This window comes from Equus asinus, chromosome 15, assembly GCF_041296235.1.
Source record: "Equus asinus isolate D_3611 breed Donkey chromosome 15, EquAss-T2T_v2, whole genome shotgun sequence".
Taxonomy (NCBI): Eukaryota; Metazoa; Chordata; class Mammalia; order Perissodactyla; family Equidae; genus Equus; species Equus asinus.
In genome coordinates, this window is record NC_091804.1 from 575,828 (window position 1) to 598,778 (window position 22,951).

The window sequence follows — 22,951 nt, forward strand, 5'->3', positions numbered from 1 at the left end:
TATATGACAAACCCACAGCCAAGATCATACTCAACAGTGAAAAACTGAAAGCCATTCCTCTGAGAACAGGAACAAGACAAGGATGCCCACTCTTGCCACTCTTATTGAACACAGCACTGGAAGTTTTAGCCAGAGCAATTAGGCAAAAAAAAAAAAGAAAAGAAATAAAAGGGATCCAATCAGGAAAGGAAGAAGTAAAACTGTCACTATTTGCAGAAGATATGATTCTATATAAGAAAACCATAAATAATTCACAAAAAAAAAACTATTAGAAATAATCAAAGAACACAGTAAAGCTGAAGGGTACAAAATCAACATACAAAAATCAGTTGCAGTTCTATACGCTAATAACAAACTAACAGAAAGAGAAGTCAAGAATACAATCCTATTTATAATCGCAACAAACGCAATCCTATTTATAATCACAACAAACAAAATACCTAGGAATAAATTTAACCAAGGGAGTGAAAGACTTATACACTGAAAACTATAAGAAATTATTAAAAGAAATTAAGACATAAAGAAATGGAAAGATGTTCCATGCTCATGGATTCGAAGAATAAACCTAATTAAAATGCCCATATTACCTAAAGCAATCTACAGATTCAATGCAATCCCAATCAGAATCCCAAAGACATTCTTCATGGAAATAGAACAAAGAATCCAAAAATTTATATGGAACAACAAAAGACCCCGAATAGGCAAAACAATCCTGAGAAAAAAGGACACAAGGGAAGTATCACAATCCCTGACTTCAAAATATACTACCAAGCCATTATAATCAAAATAGCATGGTCCTGGCAGAAAAACAGACACACAGATCAATGGAACAGAAGTGAAAGCCCGAAAACAAAACCACACATCTCAGACAGCTAATCTTTGACAAATAAGTCAAGAATATACAGGGAAGAAAGGAAAGTCTCTTCAATAAATGGTGTTGGGAAAACTGGACAGCCAAATGCAAAAGAACAAAAGTAAACCATTATCTTACACCATGCAAAAAGACTAACTCAAAATGGATTAAAGACTTGAGTGTAAGAACTGACATCAAAAAACTCTTAGAATAAAATGTTGGCAGTACACTCTTTAACGTCAGTCTTAGCACTATCTTTTCAAATACCATGTCTACTCAGGCAAGGGAAACAAAAGAAAAAATAAACAATTAAGACTTCATCAGACTAAAGATAGCTTCTGCAAGGCGAAGGAAACCAGGAACAAAACAAAAAGACAATCATCAACTGGGAGAAAATATTTGCAAATCATATAACTGAAAAGGGGTTAATTTCCAAAATATATAAAGAACTCACAAACTCAACAACAAAAAAAACAAACAACCCGATCAAAAAAATGGTAGATGTTATGAACAGGCAATTTTCCAAAGAAGATATACAGATGACCAACAGGCACATGAACAGATGTTCAACATTAATTATCAGGGAACTGCAAATCAAAACTACAATACGATATCACCTCATACACATCAGAATGGCTATAACTAAGATGACAAAAAATAACAAGTGTTAACGAGGATGTGGAGAAAAGGGAACCCTCATACACTGCTGGTGGGGATGTAAACTGGTGCAGCCACTATGGAAAACAGTATAGAGGTTTCTCAAAAAGTTAAAAAGAGAAATACCATATGATCCAGCTATTCCACTTCTGGGTATGTATCCAAAGAACATGAAATCAACAATTCAGAAAGATTTATGCACCCCTATGTTCACTGCAGCATTTTTCACAACAGCCAAGACACAGAAGCAACCTAAGTGCCCATCAACAGATGAATGGATAAAGAAGATGTAGTAAATATACACAATGGAATACTCCTCAGCCATAAAAAAGAAGAAATTGTGCCATTTGTGACAACATGGATTGACCTTGAGGGTAGTATACTAAGCAAAATAAGTCAGACAGAGAAAGACAAATACCATATGATTTCACTCATGTGTGGAAGATAAAATACATAGATAAGGAAAACTGATTAGAGTTTACTAGAGGAGAAGTAGGTGGGGAGAGGGTAAAAGGGCATATATGTATGGTGACAGACAAAGCTAGACTATTGGCAGTAACATGACGCAGTCTATACAGAAACTGATATATAATGTATACTGAAATTTACATTGTTATAAGCCAATATTACCTCAATAAAATAATAATAAAACAAAGAATTTGCCCTCCTTGTAACATAACATAATTGGAAATACTGGTCATATAACCAAGGCTTTGACTGGAATGTCACATTTGAGAAAGATGCATACAATTGTATATGACCAGACAGCTTTAAGGAACTAAAGTTTACTTTATGGAGCCAATTCTTACAAAAGCCCTCTTGGAAAAACAGGCCTGATATCTATGACTTACAAAGTTCCAAGTCTTACTTATAGGTCACTTCCTGGCAGGCCCAAGAACTGTAAGATTCTTTGAGGACTTCAAGAAGAGAGAAATTCCCCCAAATCTATAGGTAGTGCAGTTTTTGGCTTGGCTTCCTAGCTTCAAGAGGCTTTTAAAAGTCTAATCTGAGATTCCTTATAAAAAGTTCTAGCAAAGCAAGCTATTAAAAGATCTATGTTGTCAATTGGCATTCTTGCTTCACTTATATAAATAATCGGGCCAAATCTAATGAGAACAGACTTATTTGATAAAGAAAAATAATCTTGCTTGATTATCTTTGATCAAAGAAGGAGGTGGGTGTAGAGAGAAATTTTATGTTTTAATGGAGAAATGTAACACACCCTTGTGGGTTATCTGATTTTAGTTCTGTTCATCTTGGAGGTTTAATATCGTTCTATAAATTGGACTAGATCTTGCCATCTTGTACATTTTGTCAGGCCTTACCAAATTCTCAATTCTTCTGGTTTCCTTCAATATCTGCTTACAAGCCTCCAAATTAACATTTCTACTTTTTCTCCCACCCTCCTGACCAGAGGTGACTGAAAACTAAGACCTGACTGCCCAGATCCTCACTGGGACTCCAGACTGTCTTGTAGCTTCCCTTTTCCCCGAGGATCTGAAAAAGTCTTGCAAGCTGAAGCTGGTCAACTTGACGTAAACTTCAAAGGACTCATCACCACGACAGATCATGTATGGGATGCTATCACCAAAGACACTCAAACTGCAAACCAGGAAATCCATCTTATTGCCACTGCCATCTTCACTCTACCATCTAAAAATGTTTCAAACTCAAAGTTTAAAAATCTTCTCAACTGACTGCCCTCTGGACTCAGAAACTGGGTTTATAATCTGCTCCAACCATTAACCTTTGTTTTTCTTTTTGCTTCCTTGTTCTAATCTATGCTCTTCTTCCCCTTTGCAGATCTCTTCTCAACTTCTAAACACTCAGAGTCTTCTCTCTGCAGCAATCAAGTCAGTTCTTGGGAAGTTTCAAATGAGGGAAATGTGGGGACTGATAACTCACCAGAAATGGTAAAAATTACTTCAAAGTGAAAACATGAGCTACAGCAGATGCAGAAAAAAACCCTGAACTTCCCTTATCTGACTAGAGCAGAGAGTTAGCTGCCACAAATCGCCCCTTGGGGATGTTTCCAGTCAGAGAGGTGACCCTGGACACCAGGGCATTCCAAAAAACTTGTGTAAAGACGCCTCATCAGAACCTTCCATCCCATAAAGCCCTAATCCTGCCCTTCCCTTTATTAAACTGGTATATAAACCTTTCCCTGTAGCTGTTAGTGGAGCTACTCTCTCTACAGAGTACTCCCACACACATCATAAACTCTTCTCCTATTAATCTGTCGGTTGTCCATTGATTTGCAGGCCCGACCATTCAGACTTAAGTTGGTAGAGGGAAAGTTCTTCCTCCCAAACGCGGCATCACCAGGTCTGGCCATCTTTCTTCTCCAACATGATGAACTCCTTCCTTCTTTCATCTTTGGCTCCATGGCACCTAACTCAACGCCAAGCCTATAGATTGTGCTCAGTGAACCATTATTAAAGAATTACCGCCCCGTGATCATTAATGCAGAAAATCTATCAGAGACACTACCAACTTCTCTGTGCTCCCACTGCACTTCGTTCCACAAGTTTTTCTATTTCATAGTTTGTGTCTCCATCCCCTTGGGGATGTCTCCAGTCAGGGAGGTGACTGACCCTGGACACCAGGGCATTCCAAAAAACTCGTGTAACTGCGTTGAAAGGTACTGTAGTCAACAGTCACTTGGCTGTGTTAGAATCTTCTGAGAAGTTTACAAAATACCAATGCCTGGGCCCTGCCTCAGAAATTCTAGTTTTATTAGCCTTGAGTGTGATCTCTACCCTGACTTTTATTATCTTTTAAAAAACTAGCCACAGTTCCAACACAGTAAACAACACATTTGTTTATTAAATTGACAGGAGCATGAAGGGACTGCTAATTAAAAGGCTACCTGCATCTCTCAAGCTCAGGATGCAGTTTTTTCAAAAAGGGTATTTATCCATTGTACATATCTATAAAAAAGATTTCTCAAAATTAAAATTAATTTTAATTAAGTGTTTCTAGCCTTTAAAATTGGTGATTTTAAATTAGCAGCTCTATCACAGTTCTCTAATATCCGAGTACACAGGACAAATGTAAAGAATTTGTAGATGAGAAAGAGCTGGTTTAAAAACTGAATCTACCACTAAGTAATACAAAAACAGTACCCAAAATAAATCAGAAATACCATGTTTTTAATGCTTTTCCCAAATACCAGAGCTGAGAGCAAGCCTCATTTTCTTTCTGGTAAACAAATGCCATGTTTAATATACATTTAAAGTTAACTCCCAAAGTTTCAACAAATACCTGTAAATGAGAGTAGAGAACTCAAAGTAGAAATTTAAAGAATAAACAAATTTATAAGCAGAATATGCAACCTTACTCTCTAGTTGTTCCAAAAGATAACCCTCTCAAAACATATGCTTGAGAATATAGTAACTTTTTTATGCACATTCTGAAGTGCAAAAATAGAGTCCAGAGGGGAAAATACAGCCAAACCAAAGCCTGTCTCATCTACCCTCTGTATAGCCTGGTGGTCACTGGGGCCACTTTAGGCAGGCTTGGGAACATTAGTTTCTATGCCTGGTAACCAGACCCAGAGCTCTTGCTGGAAAGTAACCGTGATCTCATGAAGGTCGAGGAAACAAGCAAGTGCCAGAGGTATAGAGAACTCAGATCCAGCCTGGGCCTAGAGACCAGAGCCTGCCTGCCCAGCCGGCAGCTCCCTGCACACCTCAGGACTCACCACCCACTTCAACTTCAGGGTCTTTCCATGTATCTCTGTAAAGCCAAACTCAATGTCGATCATGGTTTGTGCTCAACCAAAACTTCACCAAAGAATGACTGCTCATGCTCATTAATGTGCCACCACTCGCACTTCACAGTTTCACATAGTGTCTCCTCTCTCTCGGCATTTGGAACAGGCCAATAAGCTGAGGGTGCCTGACTCCTTTCCTGCTGGTCTCTATATAAACCTGGGATGGACGCAGATATTGGGGACAAACGAAGCCATCCTGCAGTGGCCAAATGAACACTTTAATCTCTAAGGACAGGATCTGAAGGTTCTTTTTTAAGACTTATACCATTTTCATAAGCCAATAAACAAAAAAGAGGAATTTCTGGCTTCAACAAGTAAGTTTAATGAAGCAGAAAATTACATTTGACAGTAAGCAAAAAGCAACAACCAGAATTTGGCCCAAAAGGCTGTTCCTACCTGAGTACCAGTTCACAGCTGTGGAGGGCACAGGCCAAGCACTGGCGAGGAGCAGCCAGGAGGCTCTGGGCAGAGCTTGGAGCAGGAAGGGCTGGGAAGAAGGCTGCACTGCACTTATGGACTCACAGTGCCCACAGCGGGAGGACACCCCAACTGACCTCAGCTCTGGTGCCAGAACACATCCTTCCACTGAAGTTCATTCACAATTATGGCTCAGAGTTTTTAAGCATTCTGACTTTTCAGCATCAACTGCCAGGCCTCATGCCTTCTTGGTTAAAACACTGCATACAAGTCACATGTTACAGATGAAAATCTGAGGCTTGTATATGAGACACACTATCCACGCATAACTGAACACAGCCCCTCTTTCCTGATGTCCAAGAAGAGGACACTCTCGGGTCAGACCATTCGCACAAACACACAGGATCCCAAGCGGCCTGGGAAACATGGCAACACCACAGAAATCCAGCAAGCCAAACTACTGAGTCCATAAAATCCTATGAAAGACAGAATTATATTGTCAGAAAAAATTAGTTAACATTAGGGGAAAAAAACTTGTCTGGTTTGCTCAGCTTTTGCCCATTTCTTCCATCTTCTTAGAATGACAGTGTTTGGATTCCCTCTGACAACTCAGAATTAGAAACATGCCCCCATCACATGTCTGTTCTTTCTCTTATCTGACTGTACTTTCTTTCCTATCTCTTTTTCTTCTCCTTCTGTGCCTTCTAAAGAAATACTCAAACATAATTAAACTGCTTTGAACAATGGAGACATTATTTTTTTCTAAGAAGTTTGAGCTGTGAAAGACTTTGTCTTTGGAACAGGAAAAATGACAGTAGTCATTCCCAAAAGACCCCCACTCTCAAATAAACACCATCACAGCCTCGGCAAAGCTATGGCTGGATATTCTGATATTACACAAAACCAACTGATGTTATGAAATGAAGCCTGTTTGATGCCCTGTTGACCTGTAAGCCGGAAAACACTAAATGCGAGATGTTAAGACTAGCAGAGGTTCACTTTCATTCTCTGCTACTACCTATCCAAAGGAGACAGGCAGAAAACAAATGAAGATTTTAAACAACAAATCCCTGTCCCCAATTTTAAGGGCAATACAGAAAAAACAAATGAGCTGAGCTCATCATGCTTAAGGAGAAAAGCTGTGTCTCTGAGATCAGTCTAAGAAAGCTTCCTGTTAGATGGAGTTGTCATTTCTTCATTTTTATTTTTACCATTTTCTGCTAAAAGAGCAAAATATTTTCTTTGAGCGAATTTAAAAGGTATACTTTTTAAAAGATCTTTCAGGGGCCGGCCCTGTGGCGCAGTGGTTAAGTGTGCACCTTCTGCTTCTTGGTGGCCCAGGGTTCGCCAGTTCGGATCCCGGGTGTGGACATGGCACCACTTGGCAAAAGCAATGCTGTGGTAGGCATCCAAGATATAAAACAGAGGAAGATGGGCATGGATGTTAGCTCAGGGCCAGTCTTCCTCAGCAAAAAGAGGAAGATTGGCAGTAGTTAGCTCAGGGCTAATCTTCCTCAAAATAAATAAATAAATAAATAAATAAAAATATCTTTCATTCCATGACCCCAAGTAAAAGTTGTCATTTATATTTGAAAGAGGCTGTCTTCTTTTTCCTCACTTTAACCTATGAAACTAAGGCAATAATATAAAACACTGATGGGTAGACAAAAGAGAGTCCTTTCCTGAGACAACAGAAGCCAAATCTAGGAGCCATAGAAGCCCAAAAGATGATCTTTATTGAGGCAACCTTCGGTGAACAAGCTTGTTTATATAAATGTAGCACCTGCCCTTGGAGTTGAAAAAGATAAGTATACCTTAATTGTGTTATCTAGAATCTTCCAGTCAAATAGCATCTGCAAAACTGAAAGGGAAAAACGACACCCAAGGTCAGGCCGATGGACTAACTCCTCTTGCTGGTCCATCTCTGCTCTGGGCACCTGACTCTGCTGAGGTTTCACTTCCCACAGGCCTTCTCCGGGTCAGCTGGCACAAGCACTCAAACTCCCCTTTGCTTGCCGTACATGAACAAATGCTCAGCGCTTGCAAGATTCGCTATTTAACTCAGCCTGTCTGCTCCCAGACAGTGGCTTTCCCATGTACTGCTGTGACACCCAAGGGTTTAAAACTGTTGCGAGCAGCCCCCTCTTTCCTGGGGGCGTGATCTCAGCCACTGCACCCCTGCTGCAACAGATGCACTCACTTCTCCAACATCAGGACCAGAGCCCTTCATGTACCAACCTGGGGACAGACTCCACCTGCACAAAGTCCTCCGTAAGCACCCCTCAGATGCACCACAGAGGAGGGACATGCACTCTTTGGCAGAAGGGCTGCAGCCATGGGAAACCATGTGGGCATCAGGAGAGGAGAGGGCCTTGCTGAGTAGGGAGGTGCCCAAATGGTGCCTGCTTCCCCTCTGATTTCCAATTTGATAGTGATTTGCTTTCCATCTTACTGTTCCCGGGGCAGATGCGTAAACATCTGCCCTCATTCCTAGACCAAGGGAGGGAACAGAGTGCTGGGCGAAGACTCAGAGCAAGGCCCCCAATCCCAAAACAGCCCCTCAGGCAGTGGGCCCTAGCGTGTGCCTCCCTCCAGTGTGCGTGCTGGGGAGGCACACAGCACAGCGCTCCCAAACCTGGGCTCCTGCATGACAGCAGGGGCTGAGCTGGCTTGTCATTCCTCATAGCCCAGACTCCTGGGCAACCCAACTCTCTGAGCCTTGTTTTCCCAACTTTAATGGAATCTACCTGAAAGGCCCGTTGTGCAGAGTAAATGAGCAACTAGTGAAATGCTTAGCACACTGTCTCGCACATGGAGCAGGCAACATTAAACTAAACCGAAAGGGCCTCTGTCAAGGGCTGAGACGAGGCACACACATCCTGGCTTTGTCCAGCCCTCACTGACACCAGGCCCTTGCTCAGCCAAACTCTCCAGCTGAGCTCTAATTTCTTGTTGTGGTATCTTAAATTACAAGGACTCTTTAATCATATTAGAGCTTTTTAAAGCAATAGTTTGATGCTTCAGAAATGACCTCAGTAATGCTGTGTGCAGCATCAGAAGGGAAGCTAAGCCTCAAGCAGGTGCAGGGCTGTGGTGGGGCTGCCAACCCCCTCATGGCGTGGTCTCCACCCAGCCCCAGCAGCTTGAAGTCAGACGCACCTCACTTCTCCTGCAGCCCTTGGTCCTGAGGATACCTGTACCTTGTAGCTGAGTCCAACGACCTTCCTTGAGAAGTTCTGCTTGAGGAGTGTTCTCCCCTAGGTCCCGCAAGGGATGCCCTAAGGTAAGCAAAGGCTGGGAGGGCACAGTGTTCTGTGCTGTGCCAGGCTGGCACGACTCCACCATCATCTGCAAAAAATGGCCAAGTTCTTCCACACAATTACGTGGCTGTCGCCAATCCTGCTCACCAGTTATCTCTGGTTCTCTGCCTTCCTTGGCCCATGGCTGGATATCCCCTTCCCCTTTAAAGTTAGGAGCAGCCAAGTGACTCGCTTTGGCGAAGGAAACATGAGGAGAGACTGTGTCACTTCTCGGTGGATGCTTCAGGAGCAGCAACTGCTGACGAGATGGAGGAAAGGTATCTGGAGCTGGCCTGTCTCCCCAAGTGACCACAAGGGCCAAATACCTGCCAAACACACACTAGGAGCGAGAAACACACCAGTGAGCTGGGGGCTCTGCAGCATGACGTGGGTTGCCCTGACCAATACTCGTTCCTTTACCTGAGGGCCCTGAGGGAACATCAACAACATGTGGGCCTGAGAGGACTAGGCTCTAGGTCTGTGCATCCGACATCTCCTCAGCCTCTCCATTTGGAGTCTCACAGGCAACTCAAAATTAACATAGCCGAAAACAAACTCTTGATCTTCTACCCTCTCCTCCCCCAAATCTGCTTCTTCTCAGAGTTCTCCATCTCAGAAACATCATGAGACCAAGGCCAGTGGTAGCCCCCCAGGAGTCATTCCTGACACCCCCTTCTTGCCCCTACCACCACTTCCAACCCACACCAAGCCTCCAAAACATATTTCAAATCCATCTACCCCTTGTCACCTCAACTGCTGCCTCTCTGGTCCAGGCCAGCCACATGTCTCGCCCAGAGCAGCAGCCCCAAACTTTACTGATTATACATTTTGGTAACATTTTTTGGAGCACATCCTCTATATATACCTCTCTATATATGATTTTTTATTAAATTATACACATTTATTAAATTATACACATCTATAATTGATCTGCATGTGCAAGTTGGTTAATTTCTGAATATGAATATAATTAGAAGTCCCAATAGTTCTTCTCAGACCCCAGTGACTGTGCCTTATATACTTCCTGGGTGCACCCACCCTACTTTGTGGAGACCAATACCCTGGCCTTCTGAAAGGCCCCCAAACGGAACCCCCTAGCTCACTGCCTGCCTACTACCTAGCCAGAGAGACCTTTTTCAAGGGCAAATTCGGTCATGTTACTGCCCCCTTAAATCCAGCAAGAGCATCTAAAACAGGTCCTAGGCCTGCATGACCCACGTTGCTGCCCACCTCTGACCCTCCAGCTCCTTTCAGCTTCTTGCATGGACGAAGTGCTTCCCCACCTCTGAGACTGGTTCTCGTGCCTCCCAGCCCTGCACCTGCATCAGGCCTCAGCTTCAAGTCTACCTGGTCCAAAGTGTCCCTGGCTGTCCAATCTAACTGGGCTCTCCTCTTACAATCACTTATATATTACGGATATTACCCCTTTGTTTTGTTTTATTTTGATGAGGAAGATTGGCCCTGAGTCAACATCTAAGCCAATTCTCCTCAATTTTGTACGTGAGACACCATTCCAGCATGGCTTGATGAGAGGCGCATAGGTTAGCAAGCAGGATCCGAATTCATGAACCCTGGGCCACCAAAGAGAAAGGTGTGAACCCAACCTCTACGCCACTGGGCTGGCCCCTATATTACTCGTTTGTATGACATTTTATACATTTGTAAAATATTTCCTTCTATTTATCACGTCTCTTTATTTAGAAAATGCTTAATTAAAGGAAAATTTAAAATTTTCATGTATTCTTATCATATTAGTCTTTTCCTTTATGCTTTCTTCCTCTACTTTATGGGTAGGCGTCTTTCTCTGTCCCTGAGATTGGATAAATATTATTTTTCTTCTAGGGCTTTACACTTTACATTTAATCCATCTGGAATGTATTTTGGTATATGGTGGGAGATACAAGGGTTCTGAGTTTATATATTCCTAGTTACCCAATAGTTTCTCTCCATCTAAAATGCCACCTCGAACACATTATATTTTTATGTATTTAGGTTAAAGATAGATTTCACTGTTGCATCCCCAAACCCCACTACAATGACAACAAATTTTTCAAAAAGCACAAAACCACAGGAGCAAAAAATGAGAGGGAAGATACCAACACTTTGGGAACTGGAAAGCAGGATGCTTGGGAGTTCAGTTGACACCCCCAGGAAAATCCTAAGCCAGAATTTGGGGAGATAAGACACAAGAATGGGTGGATCAGGGTGCCTGTGGAAGGCGCTCAGGCTGGGATGCAAATCAGGAGGACAATGGACTCAGCAGACTCCTACCTCACTGATGAGGCCGTTGCCCCATCCCACCAAAAGACAGTTTACCTTCAGTAAACAGGTTTCTGGAGTGCAGAGAGCCAGATACTCGAAAAAGAAAAGAAATATATGAAACCTTAGAAAAGAATGCTGAGAATCCCGTCTTCTTCCTCAGCTCCCGGAGAGCTGGAAGCTGGAGGTGGGCCACGGCAAGCTCACACATGGCAGCCTCCCCACTCTCACTAGCCCTCTGCTGAGCGCCCAGTCCCTGGTCCACACTGCAGCTTGCCATTTGCAACCGTGGGAGACCTCTGTTCCCAGGACCTACACATGACCTTGCACCCTGCCTTCCCTAAAAGGAAAGTGAAGCAGACTGATCCCGAGTGGAATCGCATTACCTCTATTTGGGAAAGAAACATCTTTTCAATATCATGGATTATCACCTAAAAACAATTGTATCTTTCCACCTAAACAAGTATTATTTTAGGTTCTCAGTAAAGCTGAATAGTTTTCTTAATAAAGATTCAACGTATTTCTTATGTTTATTCTTAGATATTGCATATTTTTTGCTGCTACTGTGAAATAGAGTTTATCCTGTTACATCTTTCTAGCTGGTTACTGGTATATAAGAAAGCTATTAATTAGTGTCTATATATTTTGCATTTGAAAATCTTACTGAGTTCCATTAGTTCTGAGAATTTTTTGGTTGATTTTTATTGGAGTTTTCCAGGTAAAAAGTCATTATCTGCAAGCAAGCAATGACAATTTTGGCTCCTTTTTATAGGTTTATCTTTTAACTTATTTTTAAACTTCCCATAATATCTAGAAGATTCAAAATAATATATACGTTTTTTTGCTTCCTGAGGAAGTTTTGCCCTGAGCTAGCATCTCTTGCGAATCTTCCTCTTTTGCTTGAGGAAGATTTGCCCTGAGCTAACATCCATGTCAACCTTCCTCTACTTTGTATGTGGGTTGCTGCCATGGCATGGCTGCAGATGAGTGGTATAGGTCTGCGCCTGGGAACTGAACTGGGCTACCAAAGCAGAGCATGCTGAACTTAGCCACTAGGCCACAGGGCTGGCCCCTCAAAATAATATTTCATAGAGGCGAGAGGAGATGAAAATTCTTGTTTCTTCACTTGAATTTCCATTCATTTAACAAATATTCATCAAGCTTCTACAACATGTCAGGCAGTAAATAAAATGATTGACATTTTACTTCACATTATAATCCTGGTTGATGAGACAGATGTCTTTGATTGAGATTTAAGTGCAGTAGATGGCAGACTTGTCATTAAAACATTAGAATATGAAGGTACATAAAGCAGCTTTAGAAAAAACAAACATAAGATCTGCATTTCCATCCACTTGAGAATCTCTAAGCCCTGGGGTTTCTCATGCTAAGAATGGAGCAGAAATGCCTCCTTCTGCAGAACCCCACAGGTAACAAGCGCAGACCACATGCCCCAGGACCATGCCATCCAGCCCTCTGGGTCAAGGCCATCCTAAGACTCTACTGAAATAGCTCTTGAAATCATTCTCCTTCAGTTTTTTGTTTTTTGTTTTTTTTTAAAGATTTTATTTTTTCCTTTTTCTCCCCAAAGCCCCCAGGTACATAGTTGTGTATTCTTCGTTGTGGGTTCCTCTAGTTGTGGCATGTGGGACGCTGCCTCAGCGTGGTCTGACGAGCAGTGCCATGTCCGCGCCCAGGATTCAAACCGACGAAACACTGGGCCGCCTGCAGCGGAGCACGCGAACGTAACCACTCGGCCACGGGGCCAGCCCCTCTCCTTCAGTTTTTACTAGGACAAAACAAAAACTCACAATGAGGCAATATTCTGGGAATTTATATTCAGATGTAAATAGCTACAGAGCTGTTTTGTGACACTTCCTGATATCAATACAGGTAGCACTAAGTGAAGATGATATGTAGAAATACAAATTAAACAATGAAGTTCTATCTTGACCTATATTATTGGCAAAGAATGGAATACTGACGATACCAAAATGGTAAGTGTGAGCAAACACTCTCTTGCTGCCAGGGGGCCCTGCTCTCGGACCCTAACCTAACCCTAACCCTGAAAGGATGGACCACACATGTTAGGAAGGCTCTGCACAGACGTCCTCTCTGCCACATAGTCTGTGAGAGGAAAACAAAACTCATTCGCAATATTCAACAGGCGTTACTTTTTCATAGCTTTATACTCTCCCTGATAATAAATACAGAAAATTTGCAAGTTGCAAAAAAGCATTAAAAAGAGAATAAAAGTCACCTCAAATCACATGATCCTAAACGAGCCTCTGTTAATACACTAGTGTAGTTGTCTTTACAAGCTCGATTCCACACTGACTATATCTTACAAAGTTAGGATCTGTGGTGGAGTTTGTACTCACCCTTCCCTAGTGTAGAGGTGGTGATGGGCAATGGCTGCCCACCTGGGGAGCAGGTGAGGCCACAGGAGCAGAGCTCACCAATGCAGTGTGAGCCAGTGATGCGCATCTGGTTGTCGGTACTGATTTGGTGAAGCGGCTAGTACCAATCTAACGTGAGACTACATTCTATATGTTTGTTATTGCTTTTAGCTTACCAATAAATTTTTTTAAAGGTCATATGTCTACAAATCATAAACTAAAAAAATACATAATAAATAAAAACAATACAATCTCAGTGCCAACTTGTCTCCATGCATCCTGTCCCCCTCGTGCCCAGATAACCATTTTTATTATCTACTTATCTATCCTTCAGTGTTTCCTTACACAAATACATGTATGTGTTATCATTCTTTCCTTCTTCTAATACAAAAGGTGATGTAGTACATGTTGTAAACTGTTTTACACCTTGATTTTTCTCTCAGCAACAGACCCAGGCAATTTCTCTGTATCAATTCACAGCTTTTTTGCTGCTCCATACTGTCTCATTGGGTTGATATCATAAGGTATCAAACTAGTCTCCTATCACTGGATGTGCAGGTTGCTTCCAGCAATCAGTGCCACCATGAATCATTCTGTACACATAGAATTATTTTATGTGCAAGTGCACACAGGATAGTCCCAGAATGGAAACTCTTGGATCAGAGTAAATGCATCCATCAGTAAGAGATTACTCTCTCAAATCCTTGCTTCCCTCAAAGCCTCACTAACAGAGTGGCTGTCAAAGATGCATGTTCACCAATCTAATAGGTGAGAAATGGCATCTTGGTGTAGTTTCGATTTCTCTAATTATGAGTAAGTGTGGTTGAGCATCTTTTCAGATCTTGAAGGGATATGGTATTTCTTTTTCTATGAATTATGCCCATCCTTTGCAAATTTTTCACTGGGTTTTGATCTTTTTCTTTTCAATTCCTAGAAGCTCCTTATCTATTAATGAGCTTCTTATCTATATGAGTTGCAAATATTTTTTCTTTTGTCATTAGTTAAGTCATGCAGATGTTGTTCATATTTATGAAGTCAAATTTATGTTAAAACTTTTTAAAAGAATTTTGACCTTGAGTTCTAGTTAGAAAGGTTTCCTCCACATCAAGACTATAAAGAATTTCATTCACGTTTCCTTCTAATAATTTCTGGTTTCATTTTTACACTTAACAGATCCATTTGGACCTTGATCCTGGTGTATGGTGTAATATATGGATGCAGATTTTATTCCAAATTGCTATCATTTGTCCCAAAATCCTTTATTAAAAATCTAAATCAATCTTGACTCCACTCATTTGTGACTCCACCTTTATCCTCTACTAAATCCCCACAAGTATCTGAATGCACGTGTGGACTTTCTGGCCTATCTGATCGGATTGTTACTCAAAGTTACTGTCATTCGGCCTGAACAGGCACTGCAGTGGGGACTCAGCACTCTTCTTCCTCAGAGGGCTCCTGGCATGCCTGCACAGCATCTTTTCACTGAACTTCAGAATCAACTTGTGTAGAAGCCAAAAGAAACAGGCTGGCATTTTTATTTGGAATCTTGCTAAGTGAATAATCTGAGGGAGCTGTGGCAGTTTATGATGCCGAGCTTTCCTATTCAAGAACATCTATGTCCTTACATTTGTTCAAGCTACTTTTGTATCCTCTGGGAATGTTTTAAAGTTTTCTCTTACAGATTTTGCATACTTCTTTCTAAGCATCCTTACAGGGATTATGTTTTTGTTGCTGATTTTTTTTGTCTTCTCTTCCGTTCCAGCTCACAACCAACTGTTGTTGTTTGTATATGAAAGCTATGGGTCACAGTGTACTAATTTTCTACCTGCCAAATAGGGGATAGTGCATCTGCACACTGGGATGACTCGCTGTTGTTAAGAACAAAGAATCATGCCTATGCAGCAAGAGTGGGGGTGAAGGACTTACAGTCTTGTAGGGGGAGGAACTGTTCATGTCAGGGAAGGGGAGGTGGGGCAGAGAATTTATGCTTCTGTATTTTAAAAAATTTAAATACTATTTCTTTTATAAAATAAAAGGGGCCGGCTCCGTGGCCGAGTGGTTAAGTTTGCACGGTCCGCTGCAGTGGCCCAGGGTTCGGATCCTGGGTGCGGACATGGCACTGCTCGTCAGCCCACGCTGAGGTGGCGTCCCACATCCCACAACTAGAAGGACGTGCAACTAAGATATACAACTGTGTACAGGGAAGATTTGGGGAGATAAAAGCAGAAAAAAAAAAAAAAAAGATTGGCAACAGTTGTTAGCCCAGGTGCCAATCTTTGACAAAAAGAAAAAATAAAATAAAATAAAATAAAATAAAAAAGATTTCAGGGGCCGGCCTGGTGGTGCAGCGGTGAAGTGTGCACATTCTGCTTCAGCGGCCCAGGGTTCACCAGTTCAGATCCCGGGTGCAGACACGGCACTGCTTGGCAAAAAGCCATGATGTGGTAGGTATCCCACGGACAAAGTAGAGGAAGATGGGCATGGATGTTAGCTCAGGGCCAGTCTTCCTCAGTAAAAAGAGGAGGATTGGCAGCAGTTAGCTCAGGGCTAATCTTCCTAAAAGATTGGAAAAAAAAATGATTTCAAAAATCGGGGGTGTATTAGCATGAACAGGCTACACCATGCTGCAGGAACACACTTCCACCAAATCCATCGGCACAAGGAACAAGAGGATACTTCTTTCTCTGGCCACATGCCCGGCACAGGTGAGCAGGGAATTCCACTGATCCTAGTCACTCAAGAATCTGTCAGGAAGCTCCATCACTTTGTGATGTCACCATCTCCACAAATGGCTTTAGGAAAGAAGGCATGGAGAACCACAAACCCGTTATAAAATGCTTCTACCTAGAGAGTCATATGTCACTTTCTTCAGACAATGAGACCAGATCTTACTTCAAATGGGGAAGGCCCCAAACTGGAAATTCACTGAGCAGTACTGATGTGCCCACAGAATGAAACAGCTACACGCGCACGCACAGCGCTTACAAAATGGATCAAGTGAGCTACTTCACAACTTCACACGGGAAAAACTTGCTCTTTAAAGGAGCCCTAGTAAATTTTTTAACAAAGTGCTATTTTTAGATGTAAGTGAATCCCCCTCCCCCCCACCAATATTCCTATCTGGGAAGGCTGAGCTTCTGATTTCTTTATTTTATTAAAGGAGAACACACTGGCACTGCAGAAATCCCTACTTAAATCGATTACAGTTACCCTGGACACACTCACCCTTCAATGTTCAGAGTCCCTGGTGTTGACAACTTGAGGGTACCCACGATTCCCAATGATTCATCAGAAAGCCAGAAGGAGCGGAGGAGACTGGCTTCATGGGAAGTGTTCCTCGGTGTCCTGGCTTCCCCACGGCATTTGCAGCAAGTGCACAGACCTTGCCAGCCACTCCAAAGCTTTGACAAGGTGGGAGGTGCCAGGCCAACAGGGAGGTCCCAGAGCAGGCCACCAACCTGAGGCAAGGCTCTGCAGCAGGCTTGTGACCTCAGAAGCCCATCCCTCAGCACTGTGCTGTGATCACTAACACTGTCAGAGAAGGAAAGTGACATCCTAGTTAACTCACTGGTTTCCCTCAATTGACAATTGCCCAGTATTTTCAACCCATAATATTTCCCTCTTCTTATAGTCAGGATGTGTGAGACAGCCCTAACAGAAGCGAAGAGTACAGTGGTTAGAGCACAGGCCCTGGAGCCTGCCCAGCTCTGCCTCCAATGGCTGCGTGGCCCTGGGCAAGCTACATAACTATCTATACCTTGGTTTCCTCCTCTGTGAAATGGGGGCATCAGTACCTACCTCATGAAGTAGTTGTAAGCATTTAATAGGTTAATACATGTAAAGTACTTAGGAGAATGGTATCTGATACAAAGCATTTAATCTTATTAATTCTTCCTGTGCCTACTTTTATTGACTCAGCTCTTCTTCCTCTTCATTTCTTTTTGAGTGTTCTGCCTCTACTTTTCTTTCCTTCACTCTTCTTTCCTCTCATCTTTAGCAAACATCAACTTACTGGATGCTATTTTGAAAGACACCAGGGAAGCTAGCATATAAGAGACATGGGTTAATTAGGAAGATTGCCGCTTTAAGAGCTCAGCACACACAGCCTTCCTACTCTTGAGGGACCTTGCACCAAGACCTTAAGCAGCAGCCTTGGCTCCTACATAAAGGTGCCCCTGCTGACAGAGGACCCTGCACCTAAGTAGCAGCTGTATCTGATTTCACGTGACCAGTCCTCTATCATAAGCCCGGTTACAACCTGGAGTCAGCAGTGGCTCAAATGCAGAGAAAGGTCTCGTTTTTAAAAACCAGTAGTCCATTATAAAGCGCCTAGGAATCATTCTTGACTACCTCATCTCTAACTTTATTCATCTCTCCAGAAGTGTTTCCTCTTAGGTTTTTGCATGTCATAGACTAGTAAAATTTTCCACAAAATGGGGACTAACATAGTTTTACCAAGTTTTTAATTTTACTAAGTAAGGATGTCAAAAGCTAGCTAATTTGATAAGAACATTTTAACACCAAAAAAAGACAGAAGGGACATTGTCTCAGGATTCAAACATTATATAAACTTACCTTTACTTGAGATTATCTACACTGTCCTTATTTTTTCATTTCCCTTCCGGACAGTAAAAATTTAGTCCAAAAATGCCATGGATGCCAAGTCAGAAGTATGTGGGACTCCCACTCCTCAGGAACGACCTGGTGGGCTTGCTTAATGCCACTGAATTGTACACTTAAAAAAGGTTAAAATGGTAAATTTCATTATGCATATTTTACCATAATAAAAAAAAGTTTTTTAAAGGCTCTCATTTGGAAAATTATAGCTCCCTTTTCATTCAGCTTGTTCACTCAAGAAGCATCCTGTTTGTCTAGCACTAGACTTGTTTATGAGACATTACAAATCTCTGAGAAAAGAACTAAGCGCCCCTACCAACTAGAACAAGAAACTACCTGCTCTGTACTGCTATTTTCATAGCAAAAAGCATCTGAGAAAGTTCTGAAATCTGTGGCAATATAAAGCAAAAATACAAGGATTTAAAATGTATTAGCAATGTAGGTAATTTAATATCTACAAAAACATTATAAACACAAATTAACATGTAAGAAAGGTGTCTCCTGCAAACTTCTTTTAAATTGACAGAAAAAGTAGATGGGGTGAGTAGACAGAAAAAAAAAGCATTATATCACTTTATACTTGTAAAATGCTGACAGGATCTTGTTAAAATCTTAGTACAACTCCATGAAGCAGGTAGAACAGATAACAACCCTGTTATAAAGATACGGAAACTAGGCTCATAGCTATTAAGTAACTTGCTGAAGCTGGGCCTCTAAGTCTGGCCCACTATTTCCATTCCACTAAATCCTCATCAGGAATAAACAAAACATTGCCAGAAATCCAGAAAAAATTTAGAATGAAACTTGACCCTCAGCTCCCCTGGGTTTTCTCCTTGGTGTTTCAGAGCACCTGACTATGCTCATAATCCCAAAGGCTGGTGGCAGTAAAACCAACAGAAGTTTCACCACTTGAGTGGGTGGTGGCAAGAACATGAGTAAGAATGAAAGCTGGGGAAAACTTTTTTCCCAAAGTGCTCATGTAAAAAGCTCTATAATATTTATTTATTTGCTGAGGAAGATTCACCCCGAGCTAACATCTATGTCGGTTTTCCTCTATTTTGTATGTGGGTCACCACCACAGCATGGCTGATGAGTGGTCTACGTCTGCACCTGGAAACCAAACCCACTAACCCAGGTCGCCAAAGTGGTGCACGCAGAACTTTAACCACTTGGGCACGGGGCTGGCCCCTTTATTTTGCTTTTAAAATAGCTCTACTGAGGTATAATTGACATGAACTGCAGATATTTAAAATGTTTAATCTGATACATTTTAACATACATAAATACTTGTGAAACCATCACCATGATTAAGATAGTGAACATATCCATCACTCTGAAAGTTTCCTCTTGCCCCTGTTAATTCCTCCCTCCTGCCCCTTTCTGGTCCCCGCTCCCCATCCCAAAGCACCCACAGATCTTTCTGTCACTACAGATTAGTTTGAATTTGCTAGTTTTTTTATGGAACCTCTTTTGTCTGGATCCTTTCACTCAGCATAATTATCCTGAGATTCATTTGTTCATTCATGGTTGCCTGTGTCAACAGTTCATTCCTTTAAAAAAAATTATTTTTTAGAGCAGTTTTAGGTTCACAGCTAAACTGAGCACAAGGTACAGAAATTTACCATATACCTCCATCCCACAGACATGCACAACCTCCCTGTCAACATTCCACACTGCAGTGCAACATCTGTTACAATTGATAAGCATACATTGATGCAACATTATCACCCAGAGTCCACAGTTTAGTCTAGAGTTCACTCTTGGTGGTGTACATTTTATGGGTTTGGACAAATGTGTAAGACATATATCCACCATTGTAGTATCATGCAGAATAATTTCACTGCCTGAAATATCCTCTGTGCTCCAAGTTCACTCCTTTCGATTGTTGAGTAATATTCCACTGTAGGGATATAGAATTTGTTTTTACATTTACCTGTTGATGGGCATTTGGGCTGTTTCTAGTTTTTGTCCATTACAGATTAAATCTGCTATTAACATTATTGTGTCTCTGTCTTCTATTTCTTTGATTTCTACTTTGATCTTTATTATATGTTTTCTTCTGCTTACTTTGGGTTTAATTTGCTCTTTTTTCTTAATCTTTTGTTGTTGTTGTTGTTTTTTGGTGAGGAAGATTGGCCCTAAGCTAGCATCTGCTGCCAATCTTACTCTTTTTCCATGAGAAAAATTGTCCCTGAGCTAATATCCATGCCAATCTTTCTCTATTTTGTATGTAGGACACTGCCACAGCATGGCTTGATGATCAGTGCATAGGTCTGTACCCAGCATCCAAACCTGCAAATCCTGGGCCATCACAGCAGAGCACGCGAGCTTAACCATTATGCTACAGGGCCAGCCCCTCTAATTGCTTAATATGGAAGCTGAAGCCATTGACTGAAGAATTTTCTTCCTTTCTGCATAAGCATTCAGTGCTATAAATCCCCCCAAGGATGCTCCCGGGGCATACAAGTGTATTTTATTCAGTTTGAACTACTTTATAATTTCCCCTTTGATTTCTTCCTTGAAGAAGTGTGTTATTCAGTTCTCAAATGTTTTGGGATTTTCCAGACATCTTTTTATACTGATTTCTAATTTAATTTCTTGTGGTCAGAAAACAGACTTTGCATGACTTAAGTTCTTTTAATGTTCTTGAGACTTGTTTTATGGCCTAGAATACAGTCTATCTGGTAAACGATCCAAGTGCACTTGAGAACATGTATCTGTGGCTGCCGAGCGGAATGTCAATCAGTCAAGTTGGTAGATAATGCTGATCAAGTCTACTACATCCTTGTTGATTTTCCGCTTCCTACTTCCAGTAGTAACTGAAATCTCTGACTATAATTGTGAATGTGTCTATTTTTCTTGCACTTCTATTTTTGCTTTACGTATTTTGAAGCTCTGTTAATTACACATATAAACATTTAGGATTATGTCCTCTTGATTAACTGATCCGTCATTATGAAATGATCTTCTTTATCTCTGGTAACATTCTTTGCTATGAAATTTACTTTGTCTGATCTTAATATAGCCACCCCAGCTAACTTTTGATTAATATTAGCATGGTATATATATATGTATATATGTATTTTCATTCTTCTACTTTTAACCCTTTTGTGTTATATTTAAAATGCCCTTTTTTGGTAGACATCATATACTTGGCTATTGATTTTTTATCCAATCAGATCATCTCTGCCTATTAACTGAGTGTTTAAACCAACTTGCTGTTTTCTATTGGTCCCATCTGTCTTTGTTCCCTTTTTCTGCCTTCCTTTGGATTAATAATGTTTATGATTCTATTTTATTTCCTTTGTTGGCTGCTATTAACTCTTTGTTCTGCTATTTTAGTGGTTGTTTTTAAGGTTTATAGAATCCAATCTTTATCATATTTACATCCAAGAGAAATTATACCATTTTTGTATAACATAAGAACCTTACAACAGTGTACTTTCAGTTCTTCCCTCCCAGCCTATATGCATTTGCTGTCATGAATTTTACTTTTATGTGTTATAAACATCACAAAACATTGGTATTATTTTTGTGTAAACAATTTTCTTTTAAAGAAATTTAACAATAAAAACATCTTACATATTTTCTCATGTATTTATCATTTCCACTGTTCTGCATTCCTTTGAGCAGATTCAGATTTTCATCTGGTATAATTTTTCTTCTGCCTGAAGGAGATGCTTTAACATTTCTTACAGTGTGGGTCTGATGGTGATGAATTTTTCCAGCTTTTGTATGTCTGCAAATTTCTTTATTGTGCCTTTCCTTTTCACCTGGTAAAGAATGCTAGGTGGAATAGGTTTTTTCCCAGTGCTTTAAGGATGTTGCTCCACTGCCTTCTCATTTGCCTCTTTTTTCTGACAAGAAATCTGTGTCACCTGTTATTTGTTCTTCTGTACATAACATGTCTTTATTTCCTCTGGCTGCTTTTAAGATTTTTCTCTTTATCACTGGTTTTGAGCAATTGATTATGATGTGTCTCAGTGTAGTTTTCATGTTTTTTGTGGGGGTGATTCATGGACCTTCTCAGGCAGAGTTTTTATAGTTTTCATCAAGCTTGGAAAGTTTCTGGCCATTATTTCCTCAACTTTTTTTCTCTCTCTCCCTTACCTTTTTGGGGACTCGAATTACCCATATAATAGGCTGCTTAAAGTTGTTCCACAGCTCAAGGCTGCTTCTGAAAAATTTTCTTATTCTTTTTCTGTATTTCATGTTAGATAGTTGAATCTTTTCTTCTGCAGTGTCTAATCTGCCATTAATGCCCTTCAGTGTATCTTTCACCTCACACGTTGTTCTCAACTTTAGAAATTTGATTTGGGTAATTTTCCTATCTTCCATCAGTCTACCTAACTTTTTGAAAGTATGGACTACAGTTTAACAATGGTTTTAATATTGTTTTTTGCTAACTCTAACATCTGAATCAGTTGTGGGTTGGTTTCCATTGATTGGTTATTCTCCTAATTACAGGTCATATTTTCTTGCCTCTTTGCATGCCTGGTGTTATGGACTGAATTGTGTCCCCCAGCCCCTAAAAATTCATATGTCGAAGTCCTAACATCTAGTATCTCAGAATGTGACTGTATTTGGAGACAGGGTCTTTAAAGATGCAATTAAGTTAAAATCTGGTCATTAGGGTGGGCCATAATCCAATAAGACTAGTGTCGTCATAAGAAGA

General features: G+C 41.0%; 1 protein-coding gene across 3 annotated transcripts in view; it reads right to left on the minus strand.

The window, feature by feature from the left end:
- The window catches only part of ABHD12 (abhydrolase domain containing 12, lysophospholipase), an 84,447-nt gene that overhangs the window by 50,647 nt on the left and 10,849 nt on the right, over window positions 1-22,951 (minus strand). For 2 of the 3 annotated variants that reach the window (XR_011494477.1, XM_044748745.2), the window contains exon 2: window positions 16,885-17,190. The exons of the other annotated variant lie outside the window; for it this stretch is intronic. Coding sequence is in view for 1 of the 2 variants with exons in the window: in XM_044748745.2 (XP_044604680.1) it covers window positions 16,885-17,190 (306 nt within the window). In the remaining variant the exon portion in view is untranslated. The remainder of the gene's footprint in view (window positions 1-16,884; window positions 17,191-22,951) is intronic. 3 annotated transcript variants of the gene reach the window in all.